General features: G+C 34.2%; 2 protein-coding genes across 3 annotated transcripts; one reads left to right on the top strand and one right to left on the bottom strand.

Annotated features, from left to right (window-relative positions):
* Positions 1–10: 10 nt before the first annotated feature.
* LOC18992736 (GRIP and coiled-coil domain-containing protein 2) lies at positions 11–8389 on the bottom strand. Of its 2 annotated transcripts, none has more exons than XM_024153385.1 (10): positions 8029–8389; positions 7325–7427; positions 6893–7093; positions 6668–6790; positions 6397–6561; positions 1414–6189; positions 983–1138; positions 750–851; positions 529–671; positions 11–410 (listed from the first exon to the last, which is right to left on the bottom strand). In XM_024153385.1, the coding sequence occupies exons 2-10, from the start codon at positions 7400–7402 to the stop codon at positions 134–136; spliced, it is 6021 nt and encodes a 2006-aa protein (XP_024009153.1). In that variant the 5' UTR covers positions 7403–7427; positions 8029–8389; the 3' UTR covers positions 11–133. The 2 variants fall into 2 exon arrangements, with proteins under 2 accessions (XP_024009153.1, XP_006416235.1); XM_006416172.2 differs by having other exon boundaries at positions 8158–8389.
* A 6053-nt stretch (positions 8390–14442) lies between these two features.
* Positions 14443–14928, top strand: LOC18992735. The gene has a single exon (XM_024153175.1). It carries the CDS (start codon positions 14575–14577, stop codon positions 14788–14790), a length of 216 nt encoding a protein of 71 aa, XP_024008943.1. The 5' UTR covers positions 14443–14574; the 3' UTR covers positions 14791–14928.
* The last annotated feature ends 2929 nt before the right edge of the window (positions 14929–17857 follow it).

Genomic DNA, 17857 nt, shown 5'->3' with positions numbered 1-17857 from the left:
CATCACTTTGAGAACCCCATATCTTGAATAAAGAACATTTATATTAAGCTATCTATAACATGAGACCACTGTTAGAACTTGGGAACTTATTCAACATTCTTGGGACATATGTACATAGTAACGTATCTGTGCATTAATGTTCACCAAGAGTTGCTGATGATGAACGGTTTAAGAGCATTGCTTTCTTGGATGCCCTAACGTTCTTCAGAGTCATCATGAGCCTTTGTCTCTCTCCTTCAACCTCTGCAAACTTGAGGCTTAGCTGAGAGTAACGGTCATGCATTTCCTTAAGCTCTGTCTCCACAGATGCATACTGGCCTTTGGTCTCTAGCATTTCCTCGATTAGATCGTTTATGTCTCTAAAACTTTGGAAAATTGCTTCGTCATCGGTGTGTTGCTTCAAGAAAGAGCTGCGATTTCAGACCAAAAAGGCATAAGTTCAGTGGGTTTACTATATATCTTTTTCGTTCCTGCATGATCTTGATTTTACAAGGGCAAGAAAGTGAGATGAATTCTTGAATCATGTACCTCTGAAAATGGATGGATGGTTTTTTCTTTCCCCGCAAGGCTTCAGCGAGTTCTATTTCCAGTGCAAGAACCCTCTCCAATGCATTTCCGCAGCTGAAATTTTCGTGAGCTAGAGGGAAGATACTTTGAAGTTCTTCCTTTGCCTGTTGGAAAGATGATCATTAGACTAGTGGACACACATGCTTCAATATATACAATCTTTAAAAGGTAAACATCTGCACCTGACGCAACTGTATCAGCTCTTGTTCCAATCCCGGAAATCTTGTGTCTACATCATTGTCATCTTGAGGTTGAACTAGATTCTCATTTTTCATTCGTTCTAGCTGTAAAGAAGACAAAAGAAAAAGAAGATGCTTCAGTGACGCTAGGCCCTACAATAAATATGTTTTGTAGATACAAACCAGCTAGCCATCAAATCCAATACTAAGCCGTGTTTTATCTCCAATTAATTTACCTCATTGTTTAAGTGATCCAAGCTAGACCTTAAAGTCTCTGCTCTGAAATCATCATTGATCAAAGCTAGGCTTTCTCCACCTTTTTCCAGCACCGTTGCTTCTCCGGAAGATAATCTGTCACCGTTTTCATTTACACCGCTCGATTGAATAGCACCCTGATGAACGATAAATTTACATTAACACGCTTAATATCTAACTTGAGAAATATTTACAGAAAACATCCGCATACGTAGTACGGTAGTAGCCTAGTCATCACAAGCTTAATTAATCACGTAAACTAGTTTTGCATAACATTACATAAAGAAGGTGCAGCATATTTTTACACAACTAGTAGGAGCAGAACTAGCAATGATATCAGGTCTAAGATACCATAAACTTGAAGATTAACTTATATAAATACTAATCCAAAACGGATCTAAATGACGGTTACCTGAATTTTCGTCCTGGGACTGTTGGTTCCTACCGTAGGAACAAAACAAGCACCTTCCATATGCTCATGGTTCCCCAAGTCGCCTGACGAGGCTCCAAATATATATTTGTCACCCAACTCCGATACACCATCCTCCGTGCGTAATCTATCATGTTCTTCCATCTGAATATTTTTATGAGAGTTGCAACTTTGTACTAATTCTCTCATCGATTCAAGCTCTTTGGACATTCTCAGTCTCTCCTCTTTGCATTCCTGCAGAAAAGCTTCAAGTTTCTGCTTTTCTTCCTTGCAGCACTCAAGGCTTAATAATGAACAATCCAACTCAGCCTTCATCATGTCATAAGCTGTTGTTTTCTCACGTTTATCATAAATAACAGATTGCAGATCAGCCTCCAGTTCCAATATTTTATCTCCCAGCTCTTTGAAATGGCTGGATTCTGCCTTCTTCCTCGCTTCATTCTCATCAATGGAATCTTGTAATTTCATCAAAATTTCCTCGCCATACTTCTTGGACATGGTCAGTTGATGTTGAAGTTCCTGCAGCTTGGTTTCATATTGCTCTTTGATGAAAATGATTCGCAACGACTCCTGCTGTGGAGTTAAAGGGGCTTTATAGTCCGTCTTTTCACGGGCACGAGTGCATTCAGCTTCAGCATTGTCCTTAAGCTCTTTCAAATGGACGGACAAGCTTTTGAACTCTTCTGTTTTCAAAATCTGCTCAGAGAGCTTTTGAGTAAGATCACCGCACCTATTTTTCAATGTCTCAACCTCACTGGCACCTTTTCCACTCAGCTCAGCTAGTTTATCTTTTAGTACCTCGGCTATAATTTCCGCCTCAGCCTTTAATACCGTCAAATTTTCTATTTCTTCTTCATGCCTAACCAACAGAGATTTCAATTGTTCAAGCTCATGAGCACATATGCTTCTCTCAGAGTAACTTCTTTCTGCATTCTCATCTCGAGTTGTGTACTCTTCAAGCTCAACTGACATTTCATCATTTCTATCAGCAAGAGCTCTACTTTTAGCCATTGAAGACTCTAGCTCAGACTTCAAGACTTCAAGACTAACCAATAGTTGACTGTTTTCCTCCATATACCGCTTTTCGTTGACCAGACAATGGTTGAGGGCAGATTCCACATCAGAGTGCTTCTTTTGAAACTCAAGATGGCTCTTGGAGCAGCAGGTAAGTTGTTCTGCAAGGTCACTGATATAGGTCTCAGACTGGATTTTTGTAAAAATATGCTGAACATCTGCAGCTATTAGACATTGAAACAATTCTTCAATAAAAGAAGACTCCCGATGAGCATTTCTAACATACTCCGAACTTTGAAAAGACTTATCCAATTCTAGTTCAGCTACCATCTTTTTTAACAGTTTCACTTGAGATTTCTGAAAATCAAGGTTCTCCAACAGCAAATGCTTTTCATCTAACTCAGAAGCAAGTTCTTCAATTCTGCTGTCTAATTTGTTTCGCAAACTTCTCTCAACTTTCAATTCTGATCTTACGGAGTCAATATCTGTCAACAGCTTTATATTCTCATCCATATACTGAGCTCCAACACTACGAGAGCCATTGAGTGCAGTCAATACCTCAAAATATTCCTTGTGGTGCTCCTCAGCATAAGTCTCCCACTCAGTTCTTGTGAAAACAATCTGGATATCTGCTGCTATTGAAAATTCCATCATTTCAAGTAACTGAGATTCCAGATCAAAATTATCTGATGAATCACGATTCAAGCTTCTCAGAGATTTTTCATATCCTGTTAATAGAAGAGTGTGATTTGCCTTCTCCAGCTCCAAATCGGAAACCATTTGCTTGAGATGGACCAACTCAGAGCTTTGCTCATCAACTCTCAGCAATTTGGAACTTTTCGCAATCAACTTAGAAGTAAGATCTTGCATTTTATTTTCTAGTTCCTGCCTTGAGCTTCGTTCAAGTCTCAACTCTTGATCAAATGTGGTCCTTAAATTCTCAAGCTCACGCACAAGACTCAAATTTTCCTGGGATTTATCCAGAAGAGAAACCAGAAGACCTTTTTTTTCCTCAGCCAGTTCTTCCACAAGCAGCTTGGTTTTTCCATGTTCAACAGTTACAGAGCTTAATTCTGAAATCTCTTGACCAAGCGCCTCATTTTTAGCCACAAGTAGATGAATCTCATTCTCAATATAATCAAGGCGAGAAACAAAGTCCTTTTCACAGCTATCATACTTTAGTTCAGCTTCGGTAATAACCTTCATTTTGTCCATGATAGACTCAGTTTCCAATTGAAGTTTCTGGAGGCGGGCAGTGGAAGCTTCTAGTTTAGTGACCAAACATTGTACATCATTCTCATGCTTCTGCTTGAGCTTCGTAATATCAGACTCTGCAGCCCTCAAAGAAAACTCTGTCTTGGATTTTTCTTGCATCAGATCTTTATTCTCTTTCATAAGTACAAAACTTTTTTCACATATCTTACACAAGAATCTATCAAGCTGCTCTATTAAATCACGGGACTCCAAATCAAGATCCACTCCCCCTTCCCACAGAGGCAACGAAATGAGCTTTTCCTTGTAGCAGCCTAATGTGTTCATCAACTTATCCTTCAGACTACTGAAGTTCTTCTGCAGACTTCCATTTGCGGTAGCCAGATCATCAAACTTACCTTTTAGAGCATCAAACTCGGCCTGCATGGTAGCAAACCGTTTCTGAAGATGAACATTTTCCAGCGCTTCTTTCTCAATAAGCTCTGCAAGCTCTTTTTTCTCACAAATGCATGTCTCATATTTTGTTTTCCAATTCTGGGACTCCAACACTACAGATTCCAGTTCATCAATCTTTTGTAGAAGGATGAGGTTTTCGTGAGTAATATTCTGCAAATTTGCCTCTAAACTTTGATTATGCACAGCTAGAGCATTCCATTTGGCAATGCATGTAGTTTTCTCCTCATTCAGGGAGCAAACCTCGTCCAAAGTAATATCCAGTCTCTGCTTCAACATTTCCTTAGCCTCTGTTGAAAGCTCCAGCTGCCATCCAAGTTCATCAATTTTCGCTTTCATGCTCCTTATGTCAACACTTGCTTCAAGAAAAGTTTCCTGTAGAATGTTCGAGAATATATCCAGATATAAGTTCCTCGAGTGCATCTCATAGAGTTCTTCTTCAACTTTTTGATACAGGCCTTCTTGCACATGAAGAGATCTCTTCAAATTTTCTAGAAGAATATCGCCCTTTAAGGGCCGTTCTTTCATCCCTTTTTTCTCATTCCGAAACTCTGTGAGATTTACATCACGAGTGTCCTGTTTCTCAGGCTTTGAATCATCTGTCGACTGATTGCATTCGTGAAAGCTTTGCAGAGGGTCTGGAAAAGCTTGCTTAATGAGGTTTTCATTGGTCTCAAACATAGATACAACCTGTGAGGAAAGCAATTCAAGATCCTTCTGCAAATGGTTGACAGCAATTGAATAATTTAAGCGGGCCCTTTTAAGTGCTGCCTCTGCAACCATAGCTCGTTTATCCAGTTCTTCATTCAAAGAATCCAAAGTTTTCTTCTCCTCAGAAAATCTTAGTGTTTGCTCATTCATATCTTGGCGCAACGTATCCATCTCAGCCTTAGCGCCAGAGATACTGTAGAGGCACGTGGAATGTTCAGTCCTTAGATTCTGTAACTCTACTAGCAACTGCCTTTGAGTTTCCTCAAGCTCCTGGACCAGAGATTCGTAATAACATTCCATCTGATCCATTTTCTTGGTAAGGCTATCACGTTCAGCTTTAGACTCGTCCAGCCCTCGTACAAGCTCGAGTATTTTATCTCTCATGGCATTTACAGAATCTGCTGAATTGAGTTCACGAGAAGCAAGATCAGGCATACCAAGATATTGAAGTGGATCAAGTTCTGGTTGATAAATATCAGTGTCCAACTCAGAACCTGATACAAACTGCTCGGCGTTCGACACGCGTCTCTCTTTCTTATCGGCCGCGACGAATTTCTCAGATGGTGCTGTGCTGAGGTGAGATATAGGCTGTCCAATCTGCCTTTTAAAATCCAGTAGAACTCCAAGCAGAGACTCAAAGTCTGAGAGGAACAATCTTAAGTCCCTGTCATGGTAGCTATAGCAAACTTTGTTTTGAATTTCTCTAATGTTTTCCTCTACAACTAAGAGACCCTGCAGCCATCTTAGTTGAAGATTGTGGGAAACATTATCTTGGTCTTTGCTATTATACAGAACGTGTGTTTTGACGTCACGTAAGCGCTCCATCTCTTCTTTTAATTTTGAGCACTCTGATTTCAACACAGATACTTCTCTGACCAATTGATCCCCAGAACCAATCTCTGAAATAAGTATTTGAGAAAATTCTTGAGCTTTGGAACCTATATCATCTGCATGACACTGCATCGAACTCACTTCAATTTTAATCTCATTAATTGATGATTCCATGTCTTCCACGAAACCTTTGAGCTTGATATTCTCTTCCATCGCATTGCCCAAATCGCTATGCTTCGCATTGCCTAAATCGCTATGCTTACCAAGATAGTCTGAACCCCAGCCATGATGCCACTCGCGACCGTCTTTCTCTGTCTGCGGGCTCTGAGCAAGTCCATTCAGATCTCCAGATACCATACTTTTGAGGCTGTCAATTTCATTTGTGCTGGATATATCATGTTTTTCTGCATTGAGGCTTCCTGATGTGTTTGAAGAGACATCAAATCCCAATGCCAAGTCAGGGTAATTTGGCTCCACAGCTTCTTCCACTAAAGAATCATCTCGGAACTTTTCTTTGAAACTCCCTCTTATATTTGTCTGCACAAAGATTTTGGCAATATAAGTTGTGTCAACATCCTCACACCAAAATTATTTGTGCGGAAAAGTTGTCCTATGAATAGGTGAGCATAGCACTAAATACAAATTAGCATATTGTGCGACATGGATCCATTACTAGCAAAGTAAATTTTGGGGTGAAAATATGGAAGGACACGTTCATGAAGCTTGGAAAAAAAAGGGCCAGACCTTATCAACATGAGTAAGTGTCTCATCAGATGGTGAAGTTCTGCAACGAGAAGATTCGTCAGGACTGCTGTGATCAGGGGTCGTTGAGGGTCCCTTCTCCCTGAGTTCTCTCTGCTGCTCGAACTCTCTGAAACCAGTTTTTGAAGTTAACAGCTGTACAGTGACCTGAAAAACGAAAAAAAGCTGAGGAATCAATTTCTAAGGTTAAGAAGGAAGACTAGCTCTTTGTCAGGATGTGCGAAATGGAGAAAATATGCCAAATGGTCCATACATGTAAGATAGCTCCTGAATCACAACCTTGCAAGGGCAATACCACCGAAAAAGGTTTTAACGCATCAGCATATTCAGCAAGGTTGATCATGGCCTCTCCAAGGATACTAGATCTAGAAGTACCCTGATCTCATAAGAATCCAAAGTAAAGCATGAATTTAATCCGAAATATACAAGTCAGAAAAGAAAAAGAGAAAAGATTGAGAAAAAAAGAATACAGTATTACCATAGCCACAACAATCTTATACAGTTTTTCATCAAATTGTTTGGTCCTTGTATCCTGAAGCAGCCTTGTAGTTTCATAGATCGGATCCCCCCACTTGCAAGTTCCATTTCTCACAAGCGCTTTTGTTGTCTTTGCTGTAGCTTTTACAGAGTCAGCAGGAATGAAAGATATGAATAGTTTGTCCCATCCTGCTGGTGGAACCTTTTACAATATAACAAAGAACCCATCAGATCACTGTGCACAGTCAGATAGGACGCTCCATCGACATCTTATTGAGCTACTCAGAAATAAATAGTTGCACACCACTGGTCCACTAACAAGATAAGAACACAAGCAAAAACAATAGGAAGTATGGCGCTAGGTCGCTAGGTGAGTAATGATATGTAGAGTTACTAAAGGACGCCTTTTGAGTTTATTAGTGAATTGACTTACATGGGTAGCATGAAACTGCAACCGAAAGACCACTTTGACTTTGGCTTTCTCAAGCTTCCATTTTGCCAGTCTCGACATTACTCAAAAATCTGAACAGTCTCACCTGCGAACACACACATAACGAGCTCAGTTTTCTTTTCGTATATCAATAATCCTAGTATGAACAGAGACTAGATAGAACAATCATAGGACAATCTAGAAAGAGATTAGAAACAGAACAATGAAACCATCAGTACAAGCTTAGATCTAAGTGACTCAGCTCTGTTGAACATCTCCAGAGGCTAAATGCACTAAACCACACAAACTATCAGATGACTTAGGTCTGATCTACGATCTTTTTCAACTTTCCGACTTACAAAATATGAATATCAAACATGCTGAAACTATTTCAACTTCTCAATTCCAAATAAACCGAAGATAATTCTGTAACATGGCGGGACATAAACAAAATCTAAAGGTCCCCCATTGCTAGCTAATCATCAGATCCAAGCAGCCCCAAACTGTAATCTACTTAAACAGCTCAAAATTGAGATCAAACAAAAAAAAATCCGATTCAAGTGACATGCTAAGCCAGCTGCGATAAATTCCACTATCTCTTTAACAAAATGCTAAGAACACTTCGTACGACTGTATTGTCCAGATTTAAGTAGCCATAAGAGAAGAAGAAGAAGAATAAAAAACCCAAAATTCAGGGAGACAATTACCCAGTAAGACTCTTATCACCAGACCCAAAAGGAAAGTGAAGCACTTGTGAATTCTTAATTTCGTGTAAGATAGCAACAACAAAACTAAAGCTCAAAAAGCTTGATTGGTTGTGCATTAATGGGGATCACCTCTGTCCGGATCTGAAGGGTGCTTATGTCGGAAGCAAGCAATAACGCCGACCAATGGAGAATCTTCAGCCACGATATCTCTTCTTCTCTAGCTTATTTTTTTTCCACTGAAAATCTCCTCCGTAAATAAAAATAATAATTAAAAAAAAGTCGTTGAATTTCAAATCGAGGGAGCCTAAATATTCAGCTGCATTACGGATCTAGAGATTGGTTAATCGAGATTGAAGCAGGGATTAGAGAGATTTGTGGGAGGTGAGATTAGGTTTAGGTTGATTAATTGATAAGTATTTGGTAAATTTGGTGAAATATCAGAGGGAGATGAGAGAAGTACACAGTCACTGTGTGTGTGTGGGTTTTAAGTATTAGACAATGATTAATTAAGAAACAGAGACATCCCGCCAAAGCCTTTTTATCCTAATTCCGTTTTTTAATGTTAATTCTTTTTAATCTATGGTCTCATTTTTTTCCCCTGATAGAAGAAATGGGGATTTTTTATGTCGGGCTATATCTGATTTGTAGTGGTGCGACCAATTCGAATGTAAATTCAATATAAAAAATGATATAACCACATTTTAAATAGGATAAATAACTAAATTATGAGGTCGATTCAAAGTTGAGGGAAAAAGGATGTGCTTGGTAAACATCCTATAAATGTTCTGCAGAATATACTTATTTTAAAAACATAATTGCAATAAAAAAATATACATTGAATCCAAAATTAACATTTATATTTTTCTTTATGTTCAATATTTTGTCATTAAAAAAATTTTTGTGAAGAATAACAGGTAAAAAATCTAAGCAATATCCATAAATAATCAGGCATAAAAAAATAAAAAACATAATTGAATCCCAAATTTATAGCAGTTAATCAGAGAAGTGGTTTATGATTAACCAAATTTCTAGCAGTTAAATAGATTATCAACCAAATTTCTAGAAAGTAAATAATTTTTTTAAAAAAAAATGTAGTGGTGGGCCCAATGGCGATCGATAATGGACCTGGAAGGCACGTGGGTTTCGAGCGGTCTTTTTTTCTCCCGCTCACACAGACCACAGCTAAGCTATTTCCGCTTTATCACGTGAGCATTCATTCATTCTCATCACGTGTCTCATCGTCGCACGTGACGCACAATGAGCCCAGTTTCCGATTATAATGGGGCTCTTTTGGGCCTAGACCCAAATTAACAAAACTAAAACAAAGACGAGATTAGGTTTAGGTTGATTAATTGATAAGTATTTGGTAATTTGGTGACATATCAGAGCATTTCTTAAAACTGTATTTTTTAAAGTGTAAAAAACTTTATATTTAAGGTTTGAGGGTGATGCTCTCCAATGATAAACCTTAAAATGATACCTTAAAAATATTATACTTTGCATTTTAGTCATCACTATTAATAATAATTAACTAAAATCATAAAACTTTGATAAATAACTATAAAACATATATTAAAAATATTATAAGCAATATTAATTAATACAACTTTGATATAACATTACATATAAATAATAATAAAAAATACATAAACTAAAACATGTAAGTTTATTTTCTTGTGTTATTTTAGTTTGTATGAAATTTGCTTTATATAATATTATTGTTATGTATTTGTTTTTTTAATGTTATGTATTATTTTACTATTTGTCAGTATTATTTTTATTTTAAATTATTTTTTTAAATTTTATATGTATATATAATTTATTTATAATAATATATGTCAAATATTGATAAAATATTAAATTATGAGAGTTGAAATAATAAACACAAAAGTTATTATGATTATTTTTAAAACATATAACTGAAAGGACTAAAATACAAATAAAAAAAGATGACACTTCAAATTTGAGATGTTGATCAGTGAAACCTCAAATATAAGGTGTCATTGTTCAACACCTCAAAATTTGAGGTTTTAAGGTGTCTCTTGGAATACATAAAACCTCATATTTGAAATTATTAGAGCATCTGCAATGGTGGTATTTAGACTCATTTGACACTTGTCCCTTTATGATTTGTCCACTCAAAATATTTTTCAATTAAATTTGTGTTTATATTATAAATAGAATGAGAAACCCATATTAAAATACTAGCGTTAAAGATGGTCTAATGTGTCTTTTGGAGATGGAGACTGAAAGAGAAGTAGAGTTACAGTGCTGTGTGTTTGGGTTTTAAGTATTTAACTAATCAAGGATTAAACAAGAAACAAATACATCCCGTCAAAGGCTTATTATCCTAGTTCTATTTTTTTTAATGTTATTCAATTTAATCGTATGGACTCCTTTTATTATGTCGGACTTTTGGAAGTGCGACCGATTCAAATTTAAATTCTATAAAAATTGATAAAACCGATTTAAATTAAAAATATTTTTAAAATATGAGATTACTTCAAAGTTGAGGGGAAAATGGATATGGTTCGTAAAAATATCCTATAAAGTTGCTACAGGATACAATTATATTTTTTATAACTTAAAAAAAAAATTAAAATGAATCCAAAATTCACCTTTATTTTTCTTTTATGTTCGACCATCTATAATAGTAAGGAAAATTTTTCATATTATATTCTCTGCACATGAATGGACAACAAAATTGTATGAATAAGTTGGATTATACAAAAAATCATGGAGAGACTTTATAACAGGGATCCAAAATATTAGATTTTGTCGGATCATCAATGGTACTGTTATAGATTTGGGCCTGGAGGAGATCGATATAACTTAAATTGAGTTATAATGAAACAAAAAAAAAAAATTCCAACCACATCACTTTATTTTTATTTCCACATCATTTTATTTTTTTAATTCACACTCAAACTAATATTTTTTTTTCAACTCATTTTCTCTGTTTTCCATATCACTTCATTATATAACTCATCATATATTTTTTGGTGTTTAAATGATATAAACCTAAACTATATTTGTGAGCAATTTTTGGGCAAAATACCATTTAATTAGAATAAAAAAACAACAGACAAATTACAAGCCATCACGTCAAAAATAATCACCACAAAAAAAAATATTTTATACCTCCAAAAATTGTTCCTTATTTTTGCTGCTGCCATGGATCAACTTAGTTTATTCCTCCTAAAATTTGAGATAAATCAATGTTAGCAATTACATAACTCAATAATAAGAATTGAAGCAAAGAGGTAATCTTACTTGTAGTTCTTTCAATAATAAGAGTTGAAACAAAGAAGTAATCTTACTTGTAGTTTTTTCAGAGGCTGCGCAATATTGGGAGACACTTGCATCAGCAATGCAATAAAATCCTCATTCGAAGCTAGCTTTAAGAAATCACTATTCAAGAGTCTTTCTAAGTTGGATGGATATTCTTTTGTAAGTAAGAACTTCTTTTCAAGCAAGCATCATTATGTAGTGTTTATCTAAGGAGCTGAAACAAAGTTCAGGAAATCAAAAAAATTGTTAGTTTCAAGAAATTTAAGAATGAGAATATGGCACCTCAGAGTATACTCCACAAATGGGCATAGCCATGAGCAAGCTGCAAGGCACAAATGACAAATGACAAATGACAAGATGATAAGAGTCTCACTTTTCTGAATTAGCTTGATGTTTCCTTCAAGATAAGTAAACAGGTTGGCAACCTAATACATGATTGACATATGCAACCGATCAATTATTTCATGGAAGAAATTTTTGTCTTTGTTGAATATTTAATTTTTAAATTTTAGATTTCTTTTGCTATTAGATGAAATAAACCGTAAATCTCTATACTTATTGCATTTAGTCTTATAATATTTGTTGACAAAAAAAATAGTTGAAAGGTAAATATTTCTAATGTTCACTCTCATCACTGCTTATAGAGACTAACATTCTTTATTAGCAAGCCTCATATTTGCGATTTTTGTGACACTTTCTATGTTGTCTGCTGGGATGAGCTCCGTTGTTGGGATGGGCTCAGCTGGGATGAACTCAACTGTTATAGCAATGAGCTAAGAGCATGTTCACTGGTGAACCTCTCTTAAAGGGATTCATCAGATATTAATTTTTTTTTCTTTTTTTTTAATTCCAAAATTTAAAAAAAAAACTTTCGACCAATGATATTTTGCCACCTGGACAAACCTGGACGAACCTGGGGTCTTCAGGATTGTCCTGAAAACCCGATCCTTCCCATATAAGCATTATTTCTTCTTTTTTTAATCAAAACTGCCTATAAACTCGCGCTGAACTCTTTCTCCAACCCCCCACTGAACATGCTCTAAGTTGTTGGAATAAGTTCAGCAAACATTTTCATAGCGTTTTTTTAGGATGGATTCAGTATAATTAACTTAATTAATTTTTAATTTTAAAAAATAAAAAATATTTATGTTAAAAAAAATAAAAAATAAAGAAAATAAAAACAGTTTATAAACAATTTATAAATAAAAACAAAGTTAAAAAAAGGAAAATACATAGTTTATATAAATAAAGAAATTAAAAAAAAGATAACAAGAAAGGGATAAAAAGTAAAAGTGAATGTTTTTAAGTTGATAATTCTTAAAAAATATATTTTTTGTATGTAATTTAATTCTTTTTTCTATTTCTTCATTTTTATTTTTTGTTATACAATTTATAAATACTACATTATAAATCCACATACTTATTTAGTATATATATAACTTCCTTCCTGAATATATCTGATAAAGTTCATTGATAGTTTATTGACACCGACCCACTAACATTCAAATATGCCAATGGTCAGTCGCCCGTAGGTATAAATAAGTAATTAGATACTTATAGTTAATAATTGACAAACCCAAAATAACATCGTAAAAATATTCCAAACAACGTTCTATTATTTTGAGAAAAAAAGTAAACAACTTTGCTTTAATTTATGTAACTAGAAATAGCTGATTAATTTCTAAAGCTGATAAAATACAGGACATATAGGCAATTATACGAACTATCTTGTCCCTTTTTTTAACAACTGAATTATTTTTGTCTTATAATAAAAAAAGCTCTGAGTGTTTTAATTTATAGTTTTTATAGGTTAGAGACTATCTTTCTAATATAACAAAATGGTGGTAAATTGGTAATGGTTTTTCAAAACACAAAAATCATTTTTCTCGAAAATCGTTTGAACACGCATTCGATAATGTTGAAACAAAACGTTCTCTTTGACTGGTTAAACTGAACCAGTTAAGGTATCAAAATTTATGTGTTTCTCTAGGTTCTGTTGTGTTTTTGTTTTATTTCTAGTAGTTGCATCTATAACACGACTCATTACATAATTATACTTAAGCAAGCTACTTTTCTAATTAATCAAATCGCTAGTGTATAGTTATAGTACTGTACCTCTTACTATATGGTCGCTTTATATGGATTTCGAACATTAGCCATGACCCATGAGACGGACTATGTTCATTACTAGTCGTGCCTGTGATATTATATAACTAAAACAAAAATAGTTCGATGCTTAATGCTTTCGTCTTTTTAACCTTAATTAATAACGTAAATACGTCTACTTTTTGTAATTTGTATACTATATATATAGTACAAAGTGGATGTAATCATATCCGGATCTATCGTGGATTTCCATCAAATCCATTTGTTTCTTTTGTTTATCGTATGACTACCGTGTTTTAGTCTTTATTTTAACGAGAGATTATCGTATCTGTTGTCTGACAAATCTTTACCGTTGATAACAATAAACGACAAAAATTATTTGCGTTTTATTGACTATATGATAATGTGAACATACTTTAAAAAAAGAAAGAAAAAAGAATGATTAAATGAACATGATATTTAATTTAGCTAAATGAGCACGATCAGTATGCATCATATATTAGAAATAATTTGGAGAGCAAAACATATATCTTGCAGAGTAATCACTATAAAATATGTGCAATTCCATTGAAAAAGATTTCTACATCATTGTTAATATCTAGTTTGATAGTTTATAACTTACAAATGATAATATATTATTTTTTGGTTAATATAATCGATACTCTATAGTTCTGCCGACGATGATATATACTTATGTGGTCCAATATGTATGTCTATATTTTGCTTCAGTTGATTCATTGGCTATCCAATCAACAGAGACGCCTTAACAGCATTCGCTTCAGTTGATAGACTTTAAAAAATGTGTTTCAGTCGCTCTTGCTCGGGATAGAGGACGAATAATCCTGGAGACACTACCAGAAATATAAACAACAATAAAACTAATACTTTAGATTCGCCACTACATTATGTACGTATTATATAATAAGTGGGAAACAGACGATATAAAATTCAACAGAATAAGGACCCACAAATTCATCTATATATTCATCCCAACCCATCTCCCTTAATTCCAAACAACACTCATCTTTCACCAAATTCTTTTACATATACAATCTCTCTGTTTCTATTTTCAACTCTCTCCATATTTAAGTTATATTTTCTCCAAAAACATCTATAATTTTCCTAGTGATTTTTCTAGATTAATCGAACATGTCACTAGACGGGGCAGGACTTGGAGGGATGGCTATGGCGGAGGCTTACACGGCGAGGAAGTTTCACAGAGAGAACATGAAGATTTTAAGGGAAAACGTAGCCACAACTGCTGGTGGTGGTAGCGAAGAAAACGGTGGAGGATATAACCGGTGGTTCTTTGGAAAGCTGAGCACTAAGAAAAACTCGGCTAAAGTTTGTGATCTTATAATATAGAATAATAAGCTAAGATGGTCACATCCAAAATTAATCTAAGGAATAAAAAAGGCTTCTTATATATTTTTTAGTTTACCTAGCTTTTTATATCTTCTTTGTTTTTCTTATTGTTATTTTGCTTTATGTTTGACAGACGATTGTGTGATTTTATTATGAAAAAATTTGATTAAAAACAAAGTATTTAGAGTGGATGCTTTGTAAATCTAGGAGATTTTCTTAAAATTCTATAGCTTGTTGCTGATTTTTAATGATAAAACAACAAATATGTACTTATATTATCAACTTTTCCAAACCCATTTTTTAAAAAGAAAAGTGAATGATCTTTCAAAGTTGATTGGGTTGGAAAATATGCAAATAGATTATCCTAACTATCTCGGAAAAAAATAGATAAAATCATGCAATTTCCAGACGTATTTCACGTTAGGCAACGAATTCGAAACAAATAGTATCTAACGATTATATAGCCACTTGAACTTGTTTATAACACATGATCAGTTGTTAACCCAAAAAAAAAAAACATGATAAGTTTGATTATGGCAAAAAACTTATTAAAAAACGTTTAAGACCAAAATACATACAAAAAATAAAAGAAATTAAGGGTTGGAGACTTGGAGTTGTAATGTATGCAAAATTATTCTCTCAGACCGCCATGTATAAAATCCAGATGTTCACGTAATTACCTATTTTAAGTTTAGATAAGCTTAATATCTAATCTAACCAACATCAGAATATGATGCAATAGCAAATGTGGCGGACAAATGATATACTTGTGGAACAAATATCAAATATTGATTTTTAAAAAAAAGAAGTAGACGATTAGTTGGATTTTATATGGTATGTACATATTCTATAAACAGTAAATTACTTTATGGAATCAAGTTGGTGTAGTGCTTTTACACCATCTTTAGGGTTTGATTCTCATAATATAGAATTTTGTTTTTGTGGGTTTAAATATAACTTTTTTTATTAGTACATAAAATTGAAGGTTATAGTTAACATGCTACAAGCTTCGATTCTGTAACGGAATTCTGTATCTCATTGGGTGTTTTTATAACTCAATACAAACACTTTCATGTATAACCTATCCTAATGTCTTTGAGTAAGAAATTATCCCAATTCCCAATCTCTTAAGTTTAATAGTTCTTGAAAACAAGGTTTATATTCGGTTTCAGCCAGAACTCCTTACACTCGGACTCAGCGTTGACCTCTCCAACAGTATCTCTATGCTTATGGAGAATTCCAAGAGAAAATACAACTAAAAACGTTGTCACAAACTTAACAACATAAACCATGAAATATTGTAGTTATGGATTTTGGCCTGTATTTTGGTAGAATGGTAGGTTTTAGCGGATAAATGATGATGATTTTGTCAAATATAGATAAAGAAGTTGGCGTTTTTCTTAAGAAACCTTTTTTAAAGCAAAAGGAATTAGTAGGATTGTTTTAAGGTTTCGTCAGGAAATAAAGAATTGTACTCGAATCTTGCATCTGTGCTGCATCATAAAAGACATTAATTAACTCAGATCAATGGTCTACTATTCAGAAAGACTAAGAAATATTTATAGCTATTGACTTAGTTAAAAACTTTACTGCATATACCGGTAATGAACCATGTTATAAATATAATAGATCAGTGCTTGAAAAATTCACAATAACGATGAGCATGTTAACTATAACCTTCAATTCTAAAAGACAAAAATATTCACTTTTCTTACTCACCCTAGTTTGGATTTTGGTATGCTATTATTGCCGCTATTATTGTGGAACAGCGGACTCGCGGAGCTATAGACTTTGCTTTTCTCTTGCTACGCGAGAATTGTACCTACAAATCTATGGGCTTTACGAGTTAAGCCCAATTTTGACCTTAAGGTTTTTTTTTGGCACTTGAACAGCTCCGGATTTGGTAATGAAAAACATTTTTTTTTTGTTAGCTCACTTAGTAGTTAGTTCACTCGTCGAAATTCTGAAATATGTAAATTAAATTAATTCAGATTTTGAAAGATCAATGGATGTGATGTTGAAACCCGTAGTGTTAATGTAAAGTTTTAGGAAAACGTTTTTTTTTTTCTAGAAGAAAAAGGGTCACTTATTAGTTTCACTATTTTTCCTTTTGCATGTCATCGACGGTCGACCAATATGGATCTTATAATATCGACTGAAAACTGTATAATATGAATCTTTATTAAAGCAAAAACCAAAAGTATAATGAGAAGAAAGAAATATACGGATGCGCTTCTCTGTCGAACACAGATTTTATTAGACAATTGGTGCTAAACAAAGAGTTATTTACATTCAAAGACACTTTCAAGTTTTATTCTTAAAAAAAAAGATATTTATAGTTATTGGGTAACTTATTTTTTTGTTAATCCAAAATTGCCCTTCGTGAATGTGATAAGGTGGATGCGAACTAATGGATAGCAGATTAAAACCCAGATTTCAAAAACAGTAATTATCTTTTTCCATCTATTTTATTTTGTATTTTTCTGTATTATGAAAGACATAAAATATTTTTTTTTGTTAGAATGAGTTATAATTTTATTTTCTCATTGTTTTAAGATCCATTATACTATAGTTTATTTATCAAACAAAAAAATTTCAAAAACATATGTATAGAAATTTTTAAAAAAAATCAGAAGTCTAGGCAGATATCCACTTAGAAAATATGATGTGGATGATACATAATGGACATATAACATGGACTTGAATGCGTGGATATGTTTTCATTGAGGTATCCACATATAAAATATGATGTGGATGATGCATAATGGATATATAACATGGACATGATTACGTGGATAGTTTTCCATGATATTCTGACAGCTTATTCAGTCGACTCTGATTATAAACTATCCTGGATATCCGCGTCCCAACAAGGGCCCTTATCGCATGAACCCTCAAGAAACAATGAGTTGGAGAGACAAGCGCAAGAACTCATGGACGAAGGGTACATCAGGAAATTACTTAGCCCCTGTGCTGTCCCTGTTCTACTGGTCCCCAATAAGGATGGTAGCTGGAGGATGTGCGTTGATTGTCGACCATCAACAACATAACCATCAAGTATCGCCAT

The sequence above is a fragment of the Eutrema salsugineum genome, unplaced genomic scaffold (assembly GCF_000478725.1).
Source record: "Eutrema salsugineum unplaced genomic scaffold, Eutsalg1_0 scaffold_5, whole genome shotgun sequence".
Lineage (NCBI taxonomy): Eukaryota > Viridiplantae > Streptophyta > Magnoliopsida > Brassicales > Brassicaceae > Eutrema > Eutrema salsugineum.
Note: the sequence above shows the minus strand (reverse complement) of the source record. Positions and strands in the feature narration are given on the sequence as shown.